We start from the raw sequence: 17,040 nt of genomic DNA, 5'->3' as shown, positions 1-17,040 counted from the left end.
AGACATTCTCATGGGACCCAAGTGATTGGATAATATGCTTGTAGGTACTTCAACGGGTAGGAATAAAATTCCTCAAACTTTCTGGTTAGGGTTCTGTTCGGCTCGAAGCGAGGTTTCTCCGGTTGGGTTGACATGATAAGTTACGACATCAGAGACGAATGGTGGTTTGATGTGATCGACTCGAATCGGTTAACTTGACATTTTTGAATTAAGTTTTTATTACATAAATAAAACCAACAATACATTAATCAATCGAATGTCTAAATGATTAATTTAATATTAATATGACATTGAATAATTAAACGTGAGAAGAGCATGATTACGACATCACAATCCTCAAAGCCAAAGCCAAGCATCAATCTATTGATTTCAACAAGGATTGTTCTAAATGAAGCAACAATTAGAACCTTGTGATGTAATCCATCCACCAAATCAGCACTGATCAAACAACAATGTTTAGCCTTACCATCCACCAGACATGGGACTATGTTCATTAGGATAATTAGCATCACATCACCCCTTCCTTTCTTGACCAAATGTAATTGCAGTTGACTTGGAAGAACAATGCCTTGGCCTTTGATCCTTTTTCTCTTTTTTGTTGAGATTAATGCTATATTTATATTAAATTCCATCCGATGAATTAATTTTGTGCAAGTAAGTGGAGTCGGCTTCAAATGAAAATGACTATAAAGTTGAGAGATGGATTAAGAATAATATTATTTCACGGCTTTACCAAAAGGATGATGAACTATAATAACGATGGCAGGAGCAAATTACGGGTTTGCCATGCGGACGGCAACGGCCGTGGCCCCGCCTCGCCGGTGGAGGGCCTCGGCGGTGCGCGCCAGGGACTGGAGGTTGCACCTGACGATGGTGTCGACGAACAGCCTCGTGTCGTCCCTGGTGTTCCCCGGCGGCACGTCCACCACGTACGACTCCACCACGACGGTCCCCTCGGCGGCACCGGCCGTGTCGGGGTGGAGCGTGGTGACAGACCGGTAGTTGGCGAGGCGGTGCTCGCCGCCGACCACCCGGAAGCTGAGCACGTGGTGCTCGTCGTCCAGGATCTCGAGCCGCTCGGTGCTGGTCGCGGCGGGCAGCCCCGAGACGACGCGCACCTCCCGGAGGGTGCCCACCCCGCCGTCCCCGCACACGAGGCGGCAGCTCCTGACGAAGTGCTTGTAGGCCTGCGGCTTGTCGAAGCGCCGCACCACCGCCCACACCGCCGCCACCGGCGCCGCTACCCTCTTCACCACCGCCGAGCAGCACTGCCTCGCCCCCACCGCGTGCTCGTGGTGCTTCGCCGCCGCCTCCGGCAGCTCATGTGCCGTGCACCGCTCCCGCGCGCCCATGACGCCGCCACCACCGCCGGTGACCCTCTGAACTTGGACTGAAGGCTCGGGAGGAGAATTATAAGGCATTGTTTCGCCTGTGTTTCCACTCCTTCTCTAATATTTCCAAATTTCAAGGATTAAAATGAAAAAAAAAAGAAATAAATCTAGCAAGGAGAAGAAGATTTCTTGAAGATGTTTGCTTATTATGGGGATGGGGAAGGAGATGAGTATAAGAGGGAGTGTATAAATAGTGTTGGCAAAGAGTGGACTCGATATGATGTTTTTATTAATTAATTTAAAAAAATAGAATATATGTAATATATGATTTATTGAAGTCAATGTTTTGGTCACAATGCAACAATCATAATTTTATTGTGGAGATGTGGGTTTGAATGGAGAAGCTTTTGACATGTAATTTTATTTCATGTCTTCTTTGATCTCAACAACTTTGATCGATGATCTTTGCAATGGTGTTGAACAAGTCAGACTAGATTTAGGGTCAAACTTGTTTTTGGAGATGGTTGACCAGCTCATTTGATCACTTAGTAGAGAAATCTTTTAGTTATTGACTGAACTTTGATAGCACCCAAGTCCCAAAACACACGAACATGTTTTTTCTTTGAACTTCTCTCTCTCTCTCTCTCTCTCTCTCTCTCTCCCTCTCTCTCTTTCTCTACCAAATTTGGATTCCATGGTTGATTAATCCAATCCAATTATACTGATGTGATTAGAAATCACAAGTCAAAAATTTCCATAGGATCCTTTTGTATTATTTCTTTCTTATTCTTCTCTCTACCTCGCCAGCAATGAAACCTTCTCTTGTGACTGTTTGATCATACGATGTCACTGTTCAGTCCTTTTGAATCGTGGGTGTGCATAATTTACAACTTTGCGGAGTGAAGGTGGTCCAATCGAGTACATACGGATCACATGCTTCATGTAATTTCTCGTACATGCTTCATTCACTCGAGGACCAGTTTTTGGCATTGAATTTTGTGTTGCTTCTTTTCACCTTTTATTCTAATAGATGCTATTATTAATTCTAAAGATAACTCACGAAGAAGACACATAGGATCTCTCACAAGAAGAGAAGCCAAATTGTCCATGGAAGTCTTTTTATTCTTCTGTACACCACCAATGATGGACTGCTATTATTATTTTGGTACGTCATAAATCACTATCAATAATCGAGATCTTTATAAATAATTAACTAGCACTGTTCAAGATTTCGATAAAGATAATAACTTCAAATAAAAATACGATATAAAACTTTGAGATTCACAAAAATTGTGCACGTTCCGTACGAGACCCAATTTTTGTGACTCTGTCTAAATGAGTGAAATAGGAGGCTTTATATTCCAATATATTTCGAAAACAACATTATTTGTTCTGCTCCCTTTCGACAATTAAATTTATCATAGCAACTGTTTTGGATGACTGAAATCACTATTTCGGTCCTTTTGGTCGAGCAAGTGGGATGGGCGGGTCCTGTGAACGTACGCACGAATCACGGCGCGGAGTCACAGCCTTTTGACCGACGTGGCACGGTTGCTTATGTCGCGTGCGGAGGTGTACCTGCGTCGGCCCTCGCGTGTACGTCGCGGGCACACCCCCTCCTCTCTCTCTCCGTGTTTACTTCGAGATGCGTGTTCTCAGGAAATAATTATTATGATGTGTGTTTGAGGGGTGACGTGATGTAATACGTGGAAGCCACACACGTGACGAGTCAAAATTCCTTTAAATGGATGCAAAATGGGTCAAACTCCAAGAACGATAGAGGGCGCACCTGATGTTTACGTGGGACCCACGCATCCTCCTCGGTGGTTCTCGAGGGCGATCCATCTGATCCAGCCAGAACTAGAGAGGTTGCCGAGTCACCCCGAAACAAATTATGTGTGTCGTGGCATCCAACCGCATCAACTTTGCAATGAGACCACGTTACCCTGGAAAAGTTTATGGGTGATTCGACCAATCTGATAACGTGTGTATTACAGACATGCGTTCACGTAGCCAAAGTCCACTCTTACAACTCCCCACGTCCTTCACCACCAACTCAGATGAAACTCCCATCCATATATAGGCTTACCTCCTCGTCTCTCCCCAACCCCAAGTGTTTGCTAAGATGTCGACCAAGGTCTTCTCCCTCCTCCTCCTCTTCCTGGCACTGGCCGTGGGGAACACCTCGCTGTTCCCCCGCGCAGCGGCGGACGGCACGAACAAGGCGGTGGAAGGCATGGTCTACTGCCAGAAATGCAAGTACGTCGGTAGCTGGAACCTGGACGGCGCCAGGCCCCTACCGTCGGCCAAGGTGAGCATCATCTGCAAGGACCACAAGCACAGAGTCATCTTCTACGACAGTGCGGAGACGGACAGGAATGGATACTTCTACAAGCTGCTCGACGGAGCCCACCTGAGGAGTGCCACCTTTGATCCGGTCACGGCATGCACCGCCCGCCTCCTCGCCTCCCCGGATGCCAGCTGCAACCGCCTCACCAACGTCAACTACGGGATCCAGGGAGCGAAGCTTCGGGACGAGAGCAAGACGACTTCCGGTGAGCACTGTGAGACCGAACTGTATGCCGCCGGGCCGCTGGCTTTCAAGCCCTTCCACTGCCACCCCAGGACCCACTACTGATGATCCGCTTGTGTTGTGATATCTGCGTTTGTCTTCCTGTTGTTTTGTAAGCTTACGTTTGTGATGGTTTCTGAGTTGTCCGAGGTTTCGAAAGATTGCCATGGATGGAGACTAGAGAGTTGTTGCACATCCATTGAATATTTGTATACATAATTGCTATTCGCAAGTGAATGATTCATCACAAAATGATTCGCGAGTTGCTACAATTTTAACTTCTAAAATTATTTTTTGCATGGAGAACATATAAAGGAGCTTGGAGTCGTAACAATAATCGCGACCCACGGGCATCGGCCTCCGGGCCGTCTCGACGCGGTCCAACGAACGGGACGACGAGCCACGTGGAAACCGCTTCCTTTCGGCTTTCCTGGGAGCTGGCGCACCTCATATGGGCGACTTGTCTCCGCCCACCACAATAACAATTAACACGCGCGCACTTGTTTTGTGTGAACTCTAATCTCTGGTTTCTTGTCATCAAAATATCAACAGCGAGGAATTTAGCAGTTTCTTCCTCTTCATCCCATGACAACTTCCCACGTCCAGATTAGACAGAGCAGGAGATGATCAATCCTGTTGGAGATAATGCCGTCGAGTACAGAGGAAAAAAGAGGGTGTTGCGTAAGAATCACTCCATCGAAATTCCAAAGCAAACCCCTATATCAGCGGCAGACGAAGAGCTTGGCCAGGTGCAACCCTTCTTCTCTTCTCGTCCGTTTCCTCTCGCAACACGCCACGACATGCCGACCAAGGTTCTACCCTTTTTTCTCACCATGGTGTTCGTCCTGGGGAGCGCCCACGTCTTCCCGGCTGCAGCGGCGGATGTCGAGGCGCAGAAGAAGGTGGTAGTGGCGGTGGAAGGCCTGGTCAGCTGCCAGGACTGCGGCAGCGTGGGGACCTGGAATCTGGCCGGCGCCAAGCCGCTGCCGTCGGCCAGGGTGAGCATCACCTGCAGGGACCACCGGAACCGGGTGGTGCTCTACAAGTCCGCGGCGGCGGATGACAACGGGTACGTGTTCGCGGAGCTGTACACGACCACCATGAGGGGCGGCTACTTCGATCCGGTGGAAGCCTGCGGCGTGCGCCTCCTCGTGTCATCCGACATCCGCTGCGACCGCCCCACCGACGTCAACAACGGGGTGAGGGGAGCGCAGCTCCGGTACGAGAACACGACCATCTCAGGCCAGTACGCCGACATCGATGTGTATGTGGCCGGGCCATTGGCTTTCATGCCGGCCCAGTGTCCCCCCAAAACCACTCGATCTTGAGCTCTCCTCTCATGATTTCTACCCTCCATTCATGTCTGTGGTTTCCTGGGTGATCGTTTTGTGAATTAAATTGATTTAGAGTTTCCATGATTTACGGTGATAGAAAACCGAGGCTGAGAATACTGTATAGAATTGCTTTCAAGCAAGCAAGGCTAATTACCCCATGATGCATACGAATTAATCTAATGAGCATGGAAAATGATCAAAGTTAGCACATAAATGCCAGGCGAATTAGATATATTTAGCTTCTACCCAGGATGACCACCTTGAGAGTGCATAATTCACAACAGAAGAGATCACCAAGCTCAATCAAATTCTCATTTACCTTGTCAGCTCAAGGAACCAAAAACAAGATCAATCATCCAAATTGGTAGCAGCTTTTTGCAGGAGAGTTATGCTGCTTTGCAGAACTGGTCTAGCCACCAAACACAGTTTTGATCTGATGCATCACTCCAATAATTCTCATTGGTTTAGTCCACCTAAATGGAAACATGCAGCTTAATTAATTACTCTTGCTAACTTGCATTTTTTTTCTCACCAAAAAAAAAAAGAAAAATCCTAATTTTGTAGTGACCATGAACAGAGGGGGCCGATGTAGGCCAACTGGAGCCACATATATTTGCGGCCATGGATGAAGTGACCCACGGCAGGGGCCCTACATAATCCACAATGGCTGAGGTTGATCTAATGTCTAAGAGCACAGGGGAACCAACATCTCCTCTAGGCCAGCCATGGCCACAAACACAATGACACATCATGCTGGATAAGAATATACGCACAAGAGAAGAAAGTGCAGCACAGCATCTGGTGGGAGGTCACCATGCTCTCTGTGGTGCTTTTGTGCCGTGAAGAATGAGAGACACAAGTGATGCAAATTACTGTTGAATGGAGGAGGTCCCAAGTTAAATTTTTGTTGCTGTTGATGTAACATGGAAGTCCATGAAATTTTATCCATTGTTGTGACAGCAAACAACAACAACCAAAGAACAACACCCTAATGAGTCCATTCACATGATGGCAGACCAAACGACCCTTGCAAAAGGAACAGGGACAAGAGGCAGTAGGAGAAGAAACAGAGCATCTCATTACACTGGGTAAGCCATCCCCTTGTTCCTCACTGACACCCCCATGCTTGTCTGCCGAACCCAAACTGGTGCAATCAGGACATTCCCAGAACGTCCCTCGCTCCTCTTCTGCTTTGTCCCCCTGCAAATTGAGCTCCTCGACCCTCCTTACTTCCTCCCAATCATCACTTTCCCAGGCCAAAACTCCCCCGCATGAAGCTAATTCTCCTACTCTTTTTCTTCCACTAGCCACCAGCTCGGAGGAATCAGAAAGGTCACTGTAACTCACACTGCAACCTTCTCCGTCATCGGCGCCGTCGTGGAACTCCAAGTTTGCCCATTCGAGCACGCCTCGCGGGGTCTCCTCCATGGGGATTTCTGCTTCGGCTAGGAAAGGGTGCTGCAATAATTGCTCTGCAGTCCACCGCTCGCTTGCGTCCCTTCTCAAGCACTTGTCGAGGAAATCACGGGCGACCTCCAACAGCAGGGGCGGGAATTCCGGCAGCTCGTCGCCGTAACCAATACGAAACATCGCTTCTGCAGCATCTTTAAGTCTCCAGTCTGGCCATGGCTGCGCTCCGGTCGCCATCTCGATGACCGTGCACCCGAGCGACCAGACGTCTGACTCCGGCCTCGGCCGCTCCCCCCGGGCGACCTCCGGCGCCATCCACAGCGGCGTTCCCCGCACCCAGCTACGCGCATCTCCCCCGGAAATCCTCACCGCCGCACCGAAATCCGCGAGCTTGGCGACGCCGGCGGCTCCACCTAACAGGACATTTCGGCCCTTCACGTCGCAGTGGACGACTCCGGCCACGTCGTGGAGGTAACGAAGGGCACGGGTCACGCATCGCGTGTAAGAACGCACGTCCGCGTCGTCCACGGGACAACCCTTCCGCCTCCTCTCCGCCGCCAAGTCCGCGACGGAACCGCCGGGCAAGTACTCCATGTGCAGGTTCCGGCACGCGCCGGATCGAGCTTCGCGGCTGACGTCGTCGCCGAGGTACTGGACGACGTAGGGCGAGCGAACGGAGCTGAGGATTCGAATCTCGTTGCTAAGGGAAAGGATCGCAGCAAGGTTGGCGCCGTTGAGAGCGACGGACTTGACGGCGAAGACTTCACCCTGAGATCTGTCGAGGGCGAGGCTAACCGTGGCGAAGGAACCGCTTCCGATGGGTCTTCCCCTCACCCAATTCCTGCCGTTTGGCTCCATGGGGGAAGGCAGCTTGCGCTCTGAGCTAAGTGAGGGAAGGGGGAAACGGAGGAGAAAGAAGAGGCTCTAAGAACTGGCGATGACAGGGCCGGTATTTATCGTTAGGCGCGGGAGAGGTAAGAGAAACAAACGGATGTTGGACGAAACGGAACTCTACGATACTAATCTTTACCTCAGGCGGGCGTTTGACGTAACGGGATTCTACAAGTAGGAAGAGTTGAAGTGGGACCAAAGATGACGTGGAGGGGCATGAGACGGTGATGCGGTGGAGGAGGTGGGAGATTCGTGGCTTGTGGATGTGGTCGAGGAGCGCACGATGCCTTCGCTTGTAAGGGCGAGGAGGAGACGTGCACGATGCCTTCCTTTCCCCTCGTTTGGTTCACTCGGTAGTGTTTTGGCCTATGAGTACACGTCGTCCCCAAAGTGCGTAATGGATGAACACAACACATGGAAGCTGTGCGTGATTGATGATTGGTAGGCATGACAGTGGACGCCACTGAGATCTGATCCGTATATGATTCAAGCTCTCGATATACCGATAGAGAGCATGGGCATCGCATGTAAATATTTGTAATGTATCAAGATCGATGGAACCAACCAATAATTGAGTGCAAATGATTGGTATTGCCGTATGGAATCGCTTTGAAGAATGTGCCGAGTATTAATCATAGTAAAATAAAATATATAGATGGAGAGAAAATACGACTATCTGTTATAAATATATATGATCTAAGAAAGACGATCGCTTCGTGGGAGTCAGAGCAAGCAAGACAATTCGACCGCCGCGGTCAAACCGATGGACTGTGACTCGAGATCTCTGGAAGCAACACATGAATATAAAATGTATGAAGCATTATCAACGACGATAAAAAATAATGCATAGAATAGCCATCACCCCCCATGCAACACGGTCGCAGTGACACTAACAGCTTCAGTAGATGTGGCGAGATAGGGTGAGAGAGAGCGAGTCATCGCCTCGCTGTAGAATAACGGAGATGAGCTCAAGTCGGCGCTGAGTCGGCGGCGGGGATTCTGCATGCAGCCGACCTTGTTTTGCTGAACCTGACGCAGAAACCCGATTCATGGAAGAAGAGGACGAGGAGATCCTGGCTGGACGTCCCTAGTTTCGAGGGGAGAAAACGTCCGTGTTGGAGTGCATGAATCTGATGCGATGAGTGCATGTGCCGTCATTGACATTCACCCGCTGGTGTTCATCATCATTTATTGATGTGCATCATCAGCCTTCTGTAAATGATTCAGAATCAACAGGCGAAGTTACCCAAATTATATATGCATAGCTTTATCCCGGAGGAGTCAGAGAATGGGTTGTGATGATGTTAGATTCGGTGTCATCTATCATAATAAACACATCATAACTTTTCAAAACTCCAAAGTAGATTCCTCCATTTTGGTGCTACAATCGAAGAACTTAAATTTATTTTAAATATTTGATCGAAGTTTCACTTTGAAAATCAATTCATAATTTTTGGAAATTAATTAATTAATTTTTAATTTGGGTTGTTTGAACTTAACCAAAATCACCGACATTGATTCCGGTTTCGGTTCGACATAGTAGGAACCGACACTAAATTTTCCTGGACCGATTTGGAATCAGTTCCGAACCGTCAGATCCATTCGATTTGGATCCCACCCAATTCTGTTGCGGTTGAAACTGAACCACGGTCATGTGAATTGAAGCTCTTATGCCATATGTCATGCATATGTCATGCGTGATGTCTAGCATTACAAACTTAAACAGTCTGCCGAGGCGGTGGCGGAAATGAATTAATGAGCGTTAGAAAGCTGGTGAACACGCGCGGCCAGGAATCTCTGGTTTGATGCATTTAGAGCTAGCATAAAGCAAGAGAGTCGTTAGAAGCTTGTATCAATGACCGCCAGTGCAGCCCCACCGAACTCTAGCATCTCTTCACGCTTATATGAGCAACTCGCCTACGTCCCAAACCATCACAAACTCCTCCACTGCTTCATCCTTCTCTCCCTTCTCCATGGCGAGCTCCTCACACCGCCCTTGTCTTCCCCTCCTCCTCGTCCTCCTCCTGTCGCTGTCGTCGTTCTCTCAATTGGCTCTCGCAGCGCGTGGCGCTCCGGCGAACTCAGAGGAGAAGATTCCTCGGTTCTTCGGCCGCCTGCTGCCTTGGCTTCGTAATGTAGACCACAGTGGCCCAGCTATAGCTAACAACCGGTATCTCCCCGGGAACGACGACACCTTCGTTCCGAACCCAGGCTTCGAAGCCCCCAACCCATTCCGCGGAAGGATTCCATGAGGGATCCTCTCGTGATGCTTCAGCTGTAATCCATCAGACTCGCAGCGAAGGGAAGTCTGTCTTAGGAGCGTGTCTATGCTTTCAATAAAAGTTGATGATCCCTTTAAAATGTAGGATTGTCCTTCATGGAATATGTTGTAGAGAGAATGGCCGAATCAATGGATTATTTGCAGTGTCTACGTGTTCTTAATATCAGTGCTCGATACATCTCGATGGTATGCCTTTATGGCAAATACCTGTGGACCTATAACAGACATACGTGTTTGACATTAATGCTGACCTACCAGATGTTACATATATATATATATATATATATATATATATATCTTTATGTATGTATATATATATATATATATATATATATATATATATATATCTATCTATCTATCTTTATGTATATATATATATATATATATTAAAAATTATTTTGGAAGAGATTTTATGGCTATAAAAGACAAATTATTACACGAACATCCTATTGAGTCCGAATTATCGGATCGGGTAGGCTATTGTTCGAAGCTTATGTTTTAACCCGATCCACATACGATGGTATAGATTGGCCCAAAAGCCCAAACAAAATTCTATATGATCCAAGGGCGGGAAACCGCGCGCTTTCTCACTCTCTTCTCGGTTCTACACTCCTGTCGCCGCCGGCGATGTCGATTGGAGTCCGGGATCTGACGGTCCTCGGGGAGTTCAAGCCCTTCGGCCTGGTCTCTGAGGAGCTTGAGGGGAAGCCCCTCGAGACCGGCCCCGAGGAACACCAGTACTTCCTCTTCCACGCCGACGTCGCCCGCGAGAGGGACGGCCCCGCAGCCGCTACCCTATCCTCTGCCGCCGTCTCAGCCGATCTCGACTTCTCTTCCCCCTCGCCCCCCTCCGACGACGGCGATCACGAGATCTTTATACGCGGTAGCCGGTAAAGCCCTCACTCCTGTCCCCACCTCCTCTTCTTCTTGTCTTCAAGAACCCTAGGGTGTCCGTGTTCAGATGCTTCTCGTCCTCTGCTTGTTTTCAAGAACACTCTTATATGAGTTCGTGTTCAGATACATTTCCTCCTCTTCATAATTTCAAGAACCCTAGGATCAAGGGTTTAGGAGTTGAAGAGTATTTCTCCTCATTCTCATATTCAAGAACCCTACCCTAATATCTAGGGGTTTCGTCAGTTCAGAATATCTTGTTGGTTTGGCTGATTTTAACATTTGATTTCTTCTTTGAATGGAAAATGGCTTTTGTCTCTGCAATAATCAACGAGATCATCTGTAGTTTGTTTCATCAATTCGCGCTTGCTGATCTTTTTAGTATAGTTGATTCACAGTTCTAATGCGGAATTCTTGGAGAAATTTTCTTGGGTGTCCAAGAAATCAAGTGCAGCGTCTGGGATGTTGTTGTCCCTTTCTTGTCTCACTTCGCCTGAGCTCCCATGCTTCTCATCAGATGTTGGCCCTTTCTTCTTTAACATGAGAAGCAATATTTGTTCCTACGCCTTCTTCCTTAAAACACTGATGATTCTTTTTACTGAGAACTGTTTTGTAGCGGTTAAGTGGCTTGTCCATTTTCTGTTTGCCTTCTTTCAAAATTCTAACACTGTTATTAACCTAACTAGTGATGTTGTTTGTTGATAGGATAACATGGAGCACAGGGTCCCGGGTTCATAAACGATACAACTCTCCGAAAACAGTCATTATGGTATTCATATTATATTAGTATAACTTATGCTGCTTGTATTCTCGGAAGTGATTGCACTGATAACGGCTTATTTATATAATTTTAGGCCTGCTGGTGTCGCATGGAAGCTATTCCAGATGCTCTTCTTTGTGTTCTGCAGATTGATACTTTATCGATTTATGGTGCATCTGGTGAGTTAGTTATTTCTTTTAAAAGCCAAATAGACCTTTTATGCTTGCACTCCTTGAAAATGAGTTAACTCTTGTTGTTCTCTTGTATTTTTGTAGGTTCTTTTTCTTATTGGTTTTCAGTTTGTGTAACTAAATGGTCTTAAATATTAGGGTGCCCCTTCAAATGCTTAATCCTACTAAAGAAGTTAATGTTCACAAATTTACTTGGAATATTTTTCTACTTGTGTTTTTAGCCTTCTTTTAAAATTTTCATTTAACTACATATTGCAGGTGAGGTGGTTTGTATACCTCTACCATTTGCTATTGCATCTATATTTCCCCTTCCATTTGGTCTACTTCTACAGAAGGCTGTAGATGGGAACCGGCGAATATCTATCTCTGGCTCACCGCTAAATGCAAGAGATTTGTCTCGTTCTGGTAAAGACTCTGGGTGGAATCGCCATGTATTTCATCAACTTAACTCTTTTGAGCCAGTTATCAAAGAGAACGAGGCAATAACGTCATCGCATTTGATCCTAAGACATCCTTTGGAAGAGCCTCAGGTAGATTGATATCGGTTCCAATGTTGTAGGTCCATGTTTGTTTTGTGTTATTGCTATGTTATTAGATAACACTCTTTATGATTCCTTCTTCTGAAGATCTTGGGGTTCATTCCTGAAAATATACTTTGTTTTTTGGAACCCCTGTAGAATATTATAATGATTTTCAAGGGTTCTCTTAAATAACATGTCTAATATTGCTTCAGGAGAAGTAATTTTGTACAGTATTGGGTCTGTTTGGCATAACTTATGTGCTATTATTATTGTTTTGTAAATGAGATGTGCTTTAGTTTTCTTTCATCTCAATTTGTTTTTCTTTTGAAATTATTTCTGATGTGGCTGTTATGGATAAGATTTGGAATCAGGTCTTGTAGGAATCATCAGGTTATAACTGGGCTAAATTGTGTGGATAGTCATTTGAAAAAGGTATAGAAATTAGAAATTGTGGGAAGTACTTATTGGTTCATACAACAGCAACAAGAAGCAATAATGTCTCAAGACTCTCAACATTTTTTGCGGTTGGTTTCATTTATGGCCATTGAGCTTTGCTTGAGACTATACGTAATCTAACTATGGATGTGATATCTCTTTTTATTGTTTCTAATAAAGTTTTCATGGTTCTTCCTTGGCTCTTGTCACGCCACTAATTTTGGTGGATTCACCTCATCAAGCTGTAGCATCTATAGGTCTCCTTGGGCATCTCTATGCCATCTCAATTTTCAAAAGAACAAATTGTAGAACTCAAATTACCATTGTATTTGTTTCTCTGGTTTTTTGTTCTTTGTTTTCCTTTTATAAACAATATTAGAACAGTAGTATTGCCAATGGGCCATAGTAGTTTAAGTATTTGACGATTAAAATAAGACAAGGAAGCATAAAAGTAGGTTCTGGCTTCATGCCCATCTGCATGGAACTATTCTGGCTTGAAACTCTTCATGTAAATGGTTATGAGGCTAATGTTTAGACAAGTTTGTGTAATAAGGTAAGAAACAATATGGTGCTGGCCAAACTTATCTGCTTGAATTTTGTGTTATTGATGAAGCATGTTAAATTTCTCTAGTATTTGACGGTTATTGAACAGTATATATGCTGTTTTCATGTTTGATGTTTCACCTATGCTTCTGTGGTCTAACGTGTATTTGTTTGATCATTTATTTTGTAGGCAACATATATTGAAGAATGGGGAAAATTCATTTTGTTGAAAGATTTTGAGGAAAGAACTATTTGGAGCAGTGATGTTGTGCCTTTGATGGCATCATATCATAAAAGTCTGTCTAATTTATATTTGTTATTTTGAGGATCCTAAAGCATGCTGATACTTTATATTGTGGAACTGTCTTCACTGCAGGCAAGATGCAGCATTCTATTTGGCTTCTAGAAACTGTATCTCATTGTGAGGCAGAAACTGCTATGGTTGATGCAGTTTCAACTGAACTATCTAATCAACAATTTTCATTTAGGAGGATATGGCAGGGAAAATGTTCCCAGTCTGCTGCTAGTAAGGTTGTCTTTTTGCTGTTTTAATTAATTGAGACATGAAAACTTCAACAGCATTTAAAATTAATTTTTTTGTACTTGTGTCAATCCAAGTTGCTGCTTTTGATCTTTGATGGATATTTGTATCACTCAAGAAACTTGATGCAACTCATCACCTTGGTTTCTTTTGTAACTATGAGTAATTCATTCTTCCATGATAAACTAGTAGCCAGAACAAAATAGTCTGTCCAGTAGACATACTAGTATAAATCTTTGTGAGTATATTTGACGTGTATTGGTGGACTTATTAGGAAAAAGGTTGGCCCAGTACATGAGACTCTCACTAAAGCAAAGTTTGGGGAGGGTCAACATGTGCCAGCTTCCTTGTAAACAAAGAGTTTGTTTCTGTGACTTGAACTTTGGTCACTTTGGTCTCGAAGTGGCAATCTTACCATGATGCCAAGGTTTGCCTTCTTGTATTTGAGCACTAATAATTTAAAAAAGTGTTCAGATGTTGATTAAGACTAACTGACACACATCAAAGCTCAATGCTGTCAGTCCCAATTCACATGAACTTTTTTTACACCTTTCAGGTTGATTAATAAATCAAATAATTCTCTTATCAAGTTTTTTTGTTTTTAATTCAGGTTATACTTTGGGTGCATTATCATTCATTCTCTTTTTACCAATGTAGTGCTTCAATTGACGTGTTGGTTTTGACAAAATTTTAAATTGTCAAGAAATTCACAAGAATCTAGACAATGTGCCCATGGACATTGTCATGTCTGATATACAGAAGAGAACATAATATTTATCTAACTCACAATTGCAGTTCTTGGTAAAGGCCACTGACTAGTGAATCATGTTAAATAATTTCATCTGATGAGAAGTGAAGCTCAAGATCTTTTCATGGAATTCCTCCTAGGAAACCACAATCTGGTTGTGTGCTTCAACCTCCATTGTTAAGCTAGAATGTGAAGTTAGGAAAATACTTTTGTACTAAAGGTTAATCCTACCGTGGGCATCAACTGATATCTCCTCGTGTGCAGCTAACCACCTTGTCTTGTGATCACAATTAATCTTCTTTTAAGTTTTAAGACCAATTTTTTGTTGGTTGGGTTTCATCTTTAAGTTTAAAGTTTAATTTGACTTGCTTAACCAGGTTTTTCTTGCGACTGATATGGATGGAGTGCCTATTATTTGTTTTTTGCTTGTTGACCAAAAAGTACTACTTGCTGTAAGGCTTCAAATTGATGAAGGTAATGATGAGGCTCTTGTGGATATCAAGCCACATATGAGTTGGAGTATCCCTGCACTTGATGCTGCATCTGTAATTGTGACACGTCCAAGGTGATGAGAGCTTTTATTTTTGTTGATGCTTCCAATTATTGCAATCATCATCACCGTGTTATTTTCGTTGCAGAGTCGAAGTTGGGCGTTTACCATTTAGTGACATTGTTGTCTTGGGTGCAGAAAACCATCTTCTTTTATATGTAGGTTTTTCATTTTTCTAGCTGATCTAACTTCTCTACAGCCTTGTTTTATCTGCTTTTAAAATTTGATTACTCTAATAACCCTATGCTTCTACCACACTGAAGCTGTTTAAACCTATTTAGCAAATGTGGTTCATTGTGAAAAGCTAGCTCCTGATAGAAAATTGTTTAATTTTTCTTGTGATGTCACTAATTATTACCACTATAATTTCCCAATTTTTGATGCAACAATTGTGTTCTAAAAACTTGGCAAAGTTCAATTCTGTTAACACAAGTATCTGATGTGGGAACGTTAACAATTTGTTTTTGATACTGATTGTATATCATTAGAAATGCTTTGCGTTATTCATGAACAGTGATTGCAAATGGCGCTCGGGCGCTCGCCTAGGCGCTTGGGCGAGGCGAGGCGAGGCCCGAGCGCCTCGCTAATGTCCCAGGCGGCGCGCTTCAATCAGGCGCCGCCTAGGCGCTCGCCCGAGCCCAGGCGCTGGGCGCTTCGGGCGAGCGCCTTGGTAAACCGGACCAGAATTTTAGGTCTGGTTCGGTTGTTAGTTGGTTCAATCGAACCAACTAAACCGATATAACCCCAACCCTAACCCTAACCCACCACTAACCCGCTGCCGCTGCCGCTGCCGATCCCGATCCCGATCCCGATCGCGATCTCGTCGCTCGTTGCCGTTGCTCCCGCTGCCGCTGTCGCTGCTCGCGCCTCCCGCGAGCCTTCCCGCTGCTCGCGCCTCCCGCGAGCCCTCTCGCTGCTCGCGCCTCCTGCGAGCCCTCCTGCTGCTCGCGCCTCCCGCGAGCCCTCTCGCTGCTCGCGTCTCCTACGAGCCTTCCCGCTGCTCGCGCCTCCCTCGAGCCCTCCCGCTGCTCACGCCTCCCGCGAGCCCTCCCGCTGCTCGCGCCTCCTGCGAGCCCTCCCGCGAGCCTTCCCGCTGCTCGCGCCTCCCTCGAGGACTCCCGCTGCTCGCGCCTTCCGCTCCCTTTCCCTTTCCCGCTGCCGCTGCCGCCGCTGCCGTCGCTGCTGCCGCCACTGCTGTCGCCGCTCGCCGCCGCCGCTTCCTCGTTTCTCCGTCAGCAGGTTTATACTTTTAATGTGATTATATTTATTAATTATATTATATATTTTTATATTTTTATTTAAAAATAATTATATTTATTAATTATATTTTATATTTTTATATTTTAGCGCCTCGCTTCGCTCGGGCGAGCGCCTAGCGCCTCGGGCGTTTTTGGACCTTGGCGCCTTTTGGCGCCTACGCTTTTTAAATCACTGTTCATGAAGACATCAGGCTTGTCATGGGAACCTCATATATTGCCTCTTGCCAACTTCCCGCGGTCTTTAATGAAAAAAATATCCTTTTGCTAATAGGCACACTGGCCTTTTTTATTTCTCCATTACTGGTACTGTTCTTCTCCATTCCCTCTCTATTGGTCCTTTTCATCTTTATGTTTATGCTCGTCAACTCTTCGTTCTCGTCAACTCTTCTTTGTGTTGATGGCTCTTTCATATTACTCTACTACTTAGTTTTAGCTGAATGGTAAGTCTCGCATCTCTTGTTATTAAAACTTTTTATCTAAAGCATTCAATTTTTTTAGGACTGAACTTGGTTGGCTTAAGATTATTCGATGCACTTGCCTCACAAATAAAAAAGGTTCCAACTCTTAAAAATGGTTACCCCTCAGCTTATCACTTTTGGGTTGTTGAAGGTATTCTACACTATCAATAGGAGAATGTTTAGGATGTGCCATAATTTTGTTAATGTCAGTGGAGGAAGTGTTCTAGATTTTTTTTTTTCTTTCTTCATGTCCTTTTTCTCTCTTTTTTCTTTATCCTGCTAGTTTGGCTATGTTAGTATGATGTTCTGTTGGATTTTGTTTAC

The 17,040-nt window shown here is 45.2% G+C and overlaps 5 protein-coding genes across 8 annotated transcripts in view; 3 read left to right on the top strand and 2 right to left on the bottom strand.

The window, feature by feature from the left end:
• Positions 1 to 619: 619 nt before the first annotated feature.
• LOC135618355 (abscisic acid receptor PYL4-like) lies at positions 620 to 1,535 on the bottom strand. The gene has a single exon (XM_065119239.1). It carries the CDS (start codon positions 1,419 to 1,421, stop codon positions 774 to 776), a length of 648 nt encoding a protein of 215 aa, XP_064975311.1. The 5' UTR covers positions 1,422 to 1,535; the 3' UTR covers positions 620 to 773.
• A 1,897-nt stretch (positions 1,536 to 3,432) lies between these two features.
• On the top strand, positions 3,433 to 4,175 carry LOC103995419 (non-classical arabinogalactan protein 30). Its single transcript, XM_009416005.3, has one exon. The coding sequence runs from the start codon at positions 3,457 to 3,459 to the stop codon at positions 3,967 to 3,969; it is 513 nt and encodes a 170-aa protein (XP_009414280.2). The 5' UTR covers positions 3,433 to 3,456; the 3' UTR covers positions 3,970 to 4,175.
• Positions 4,176 to 4,511: 336 nt separating this feature from the next.
• On the top strand, positions 4,512 to 5,321 carry LOC135619647 (non-classical arabinogalactan protein 30-like). The gene has a single exon (XM_065121857.1). The coding sequence runs from the start codon at positions 4,527 to 4,529 to the stop codon at positions 5,229 to 5,231; it is 705 nt and encodes a 234-aa protein (XP_064977929.1). The 5' UTR covers positions 4,512 to 4,526; the 3' UTR covers positions 5,232 to 5,321.
• Positions 5,322 to 5,883: 562 nt separating this feature from the next.
• Positions 5,884 to 7,746, bottom strand: LOC135619646 (mitogen-activated protein kinase kinase kinase 18-like). The gene has a single exon (XM_065121856.1). It carries the CDS (start codon positions 7,503 to 7,505, stop codon positions 5,952 to 5,954), a length of 1,554 nt encoding a protein of 517 aa, XP_064977928.1. The 5' UTR covers positions 7,506 to 7,746; the 3' UTR covers positions 5,884 to 5,951.
• A 2,649-nt stretch (positions 7,747 to 10,395) lies between these two features.
• LOC135619645 (anaphase-promoting complex subunit 1-like) overlaps positions 10,396 to 17,040 on the top strand; it is a 48,886-nt gene continuing 42,241 nt past the window's right edge. For all 4 annotated transcript variants that reach the window (XR_010489434.1, XM_065121854.1, XM_065121853.1 and 1 more), the window contains exons 1-8: positions 10,396 to 10,709; positions 11,416 to 11,479; positions 11,565 to 11,649; positions 11,920 to 12,191; positions 13,351 to 13,456; positions 13,537 to 13,691; positions 14,827 to 15,014; positions 15,088 to 15,157. Coding sequence is in view for 3 of the 4 variants with exons in the window: in XM_065121854.1 (XP_064977926.1) it covers positions 10,447 to 10,709; positions 11,416 to 11,479; positions 11,565 to 11,649; positions 11,920 to 12,191; positions 13,351 to 13,456; positions 13,537 to 13,691; positions 14,827 to 15,014; positions 15,088 to 15,157 (1,203 nt within the window). In the remaining variant the exon portion in view is untranslated. The remainder of the gene's footprint in view (positions 10,710 to 11,415; positions 11,480 to 11,564; positions 11,650 to 11,919; positions 12,192 to 13,350; positions 13,457 to 13,536; positions 13,692 to 14,826; positions 15,015 to 15,087; positions 15,158 to 17,040) is intronic.

This window comes from Musa acuminata, chromosome BXJ2-8, assembly GCF_036884655.1.
Source record: "Musa acuminata AAA Group cultivar baxijiao chromosome BXJ2-8, Cavendish_Baxijiao_AAA, whole genome shotgun sequence".
NCBI classification, from domain to species: Eukaryota; Viridiplantae; Streptophyta; class Magnoliopsida; order Zingiberales; family Musaceae; genus Musa; species Musa acuminata.
This window is presented reverse-complemented; position numbering and strand designations above follow the sequence as displayed.

Excerpts from the sequence above, each read along its gene's own strand:
- LOC103995419 (XM_009416005.3), top strand. The coding sequence starts at position 3,457 with ATGTCGACCAAGGTCTTCTCCCTCCTCCTCCTCTTCCTGGCACTGGCC.
- LOC135619647 (XM_065121857.1), top strand. The coding sequence starts at position 4,527 with ATGATCAATCCTGTTGGAGATAATGCCGTCGAGTACAGAGGAAAAAAG.
- LOC135618355 (XM_065119239.1), bottom strand. The coding sequence starts at position 1,421 with ATGCCTTATAATTCTCCTCCCGAGCCTTCAGTCCAAGTTCAGAGGGTC.
- LOC135619646 (XM_065121856.1), bottom strand. The coding sequence starts at position 7,505 with ATGGAGCCAAACGGCAGGAATTGGGTGAGGGGAAGACCCATCGGAAGC.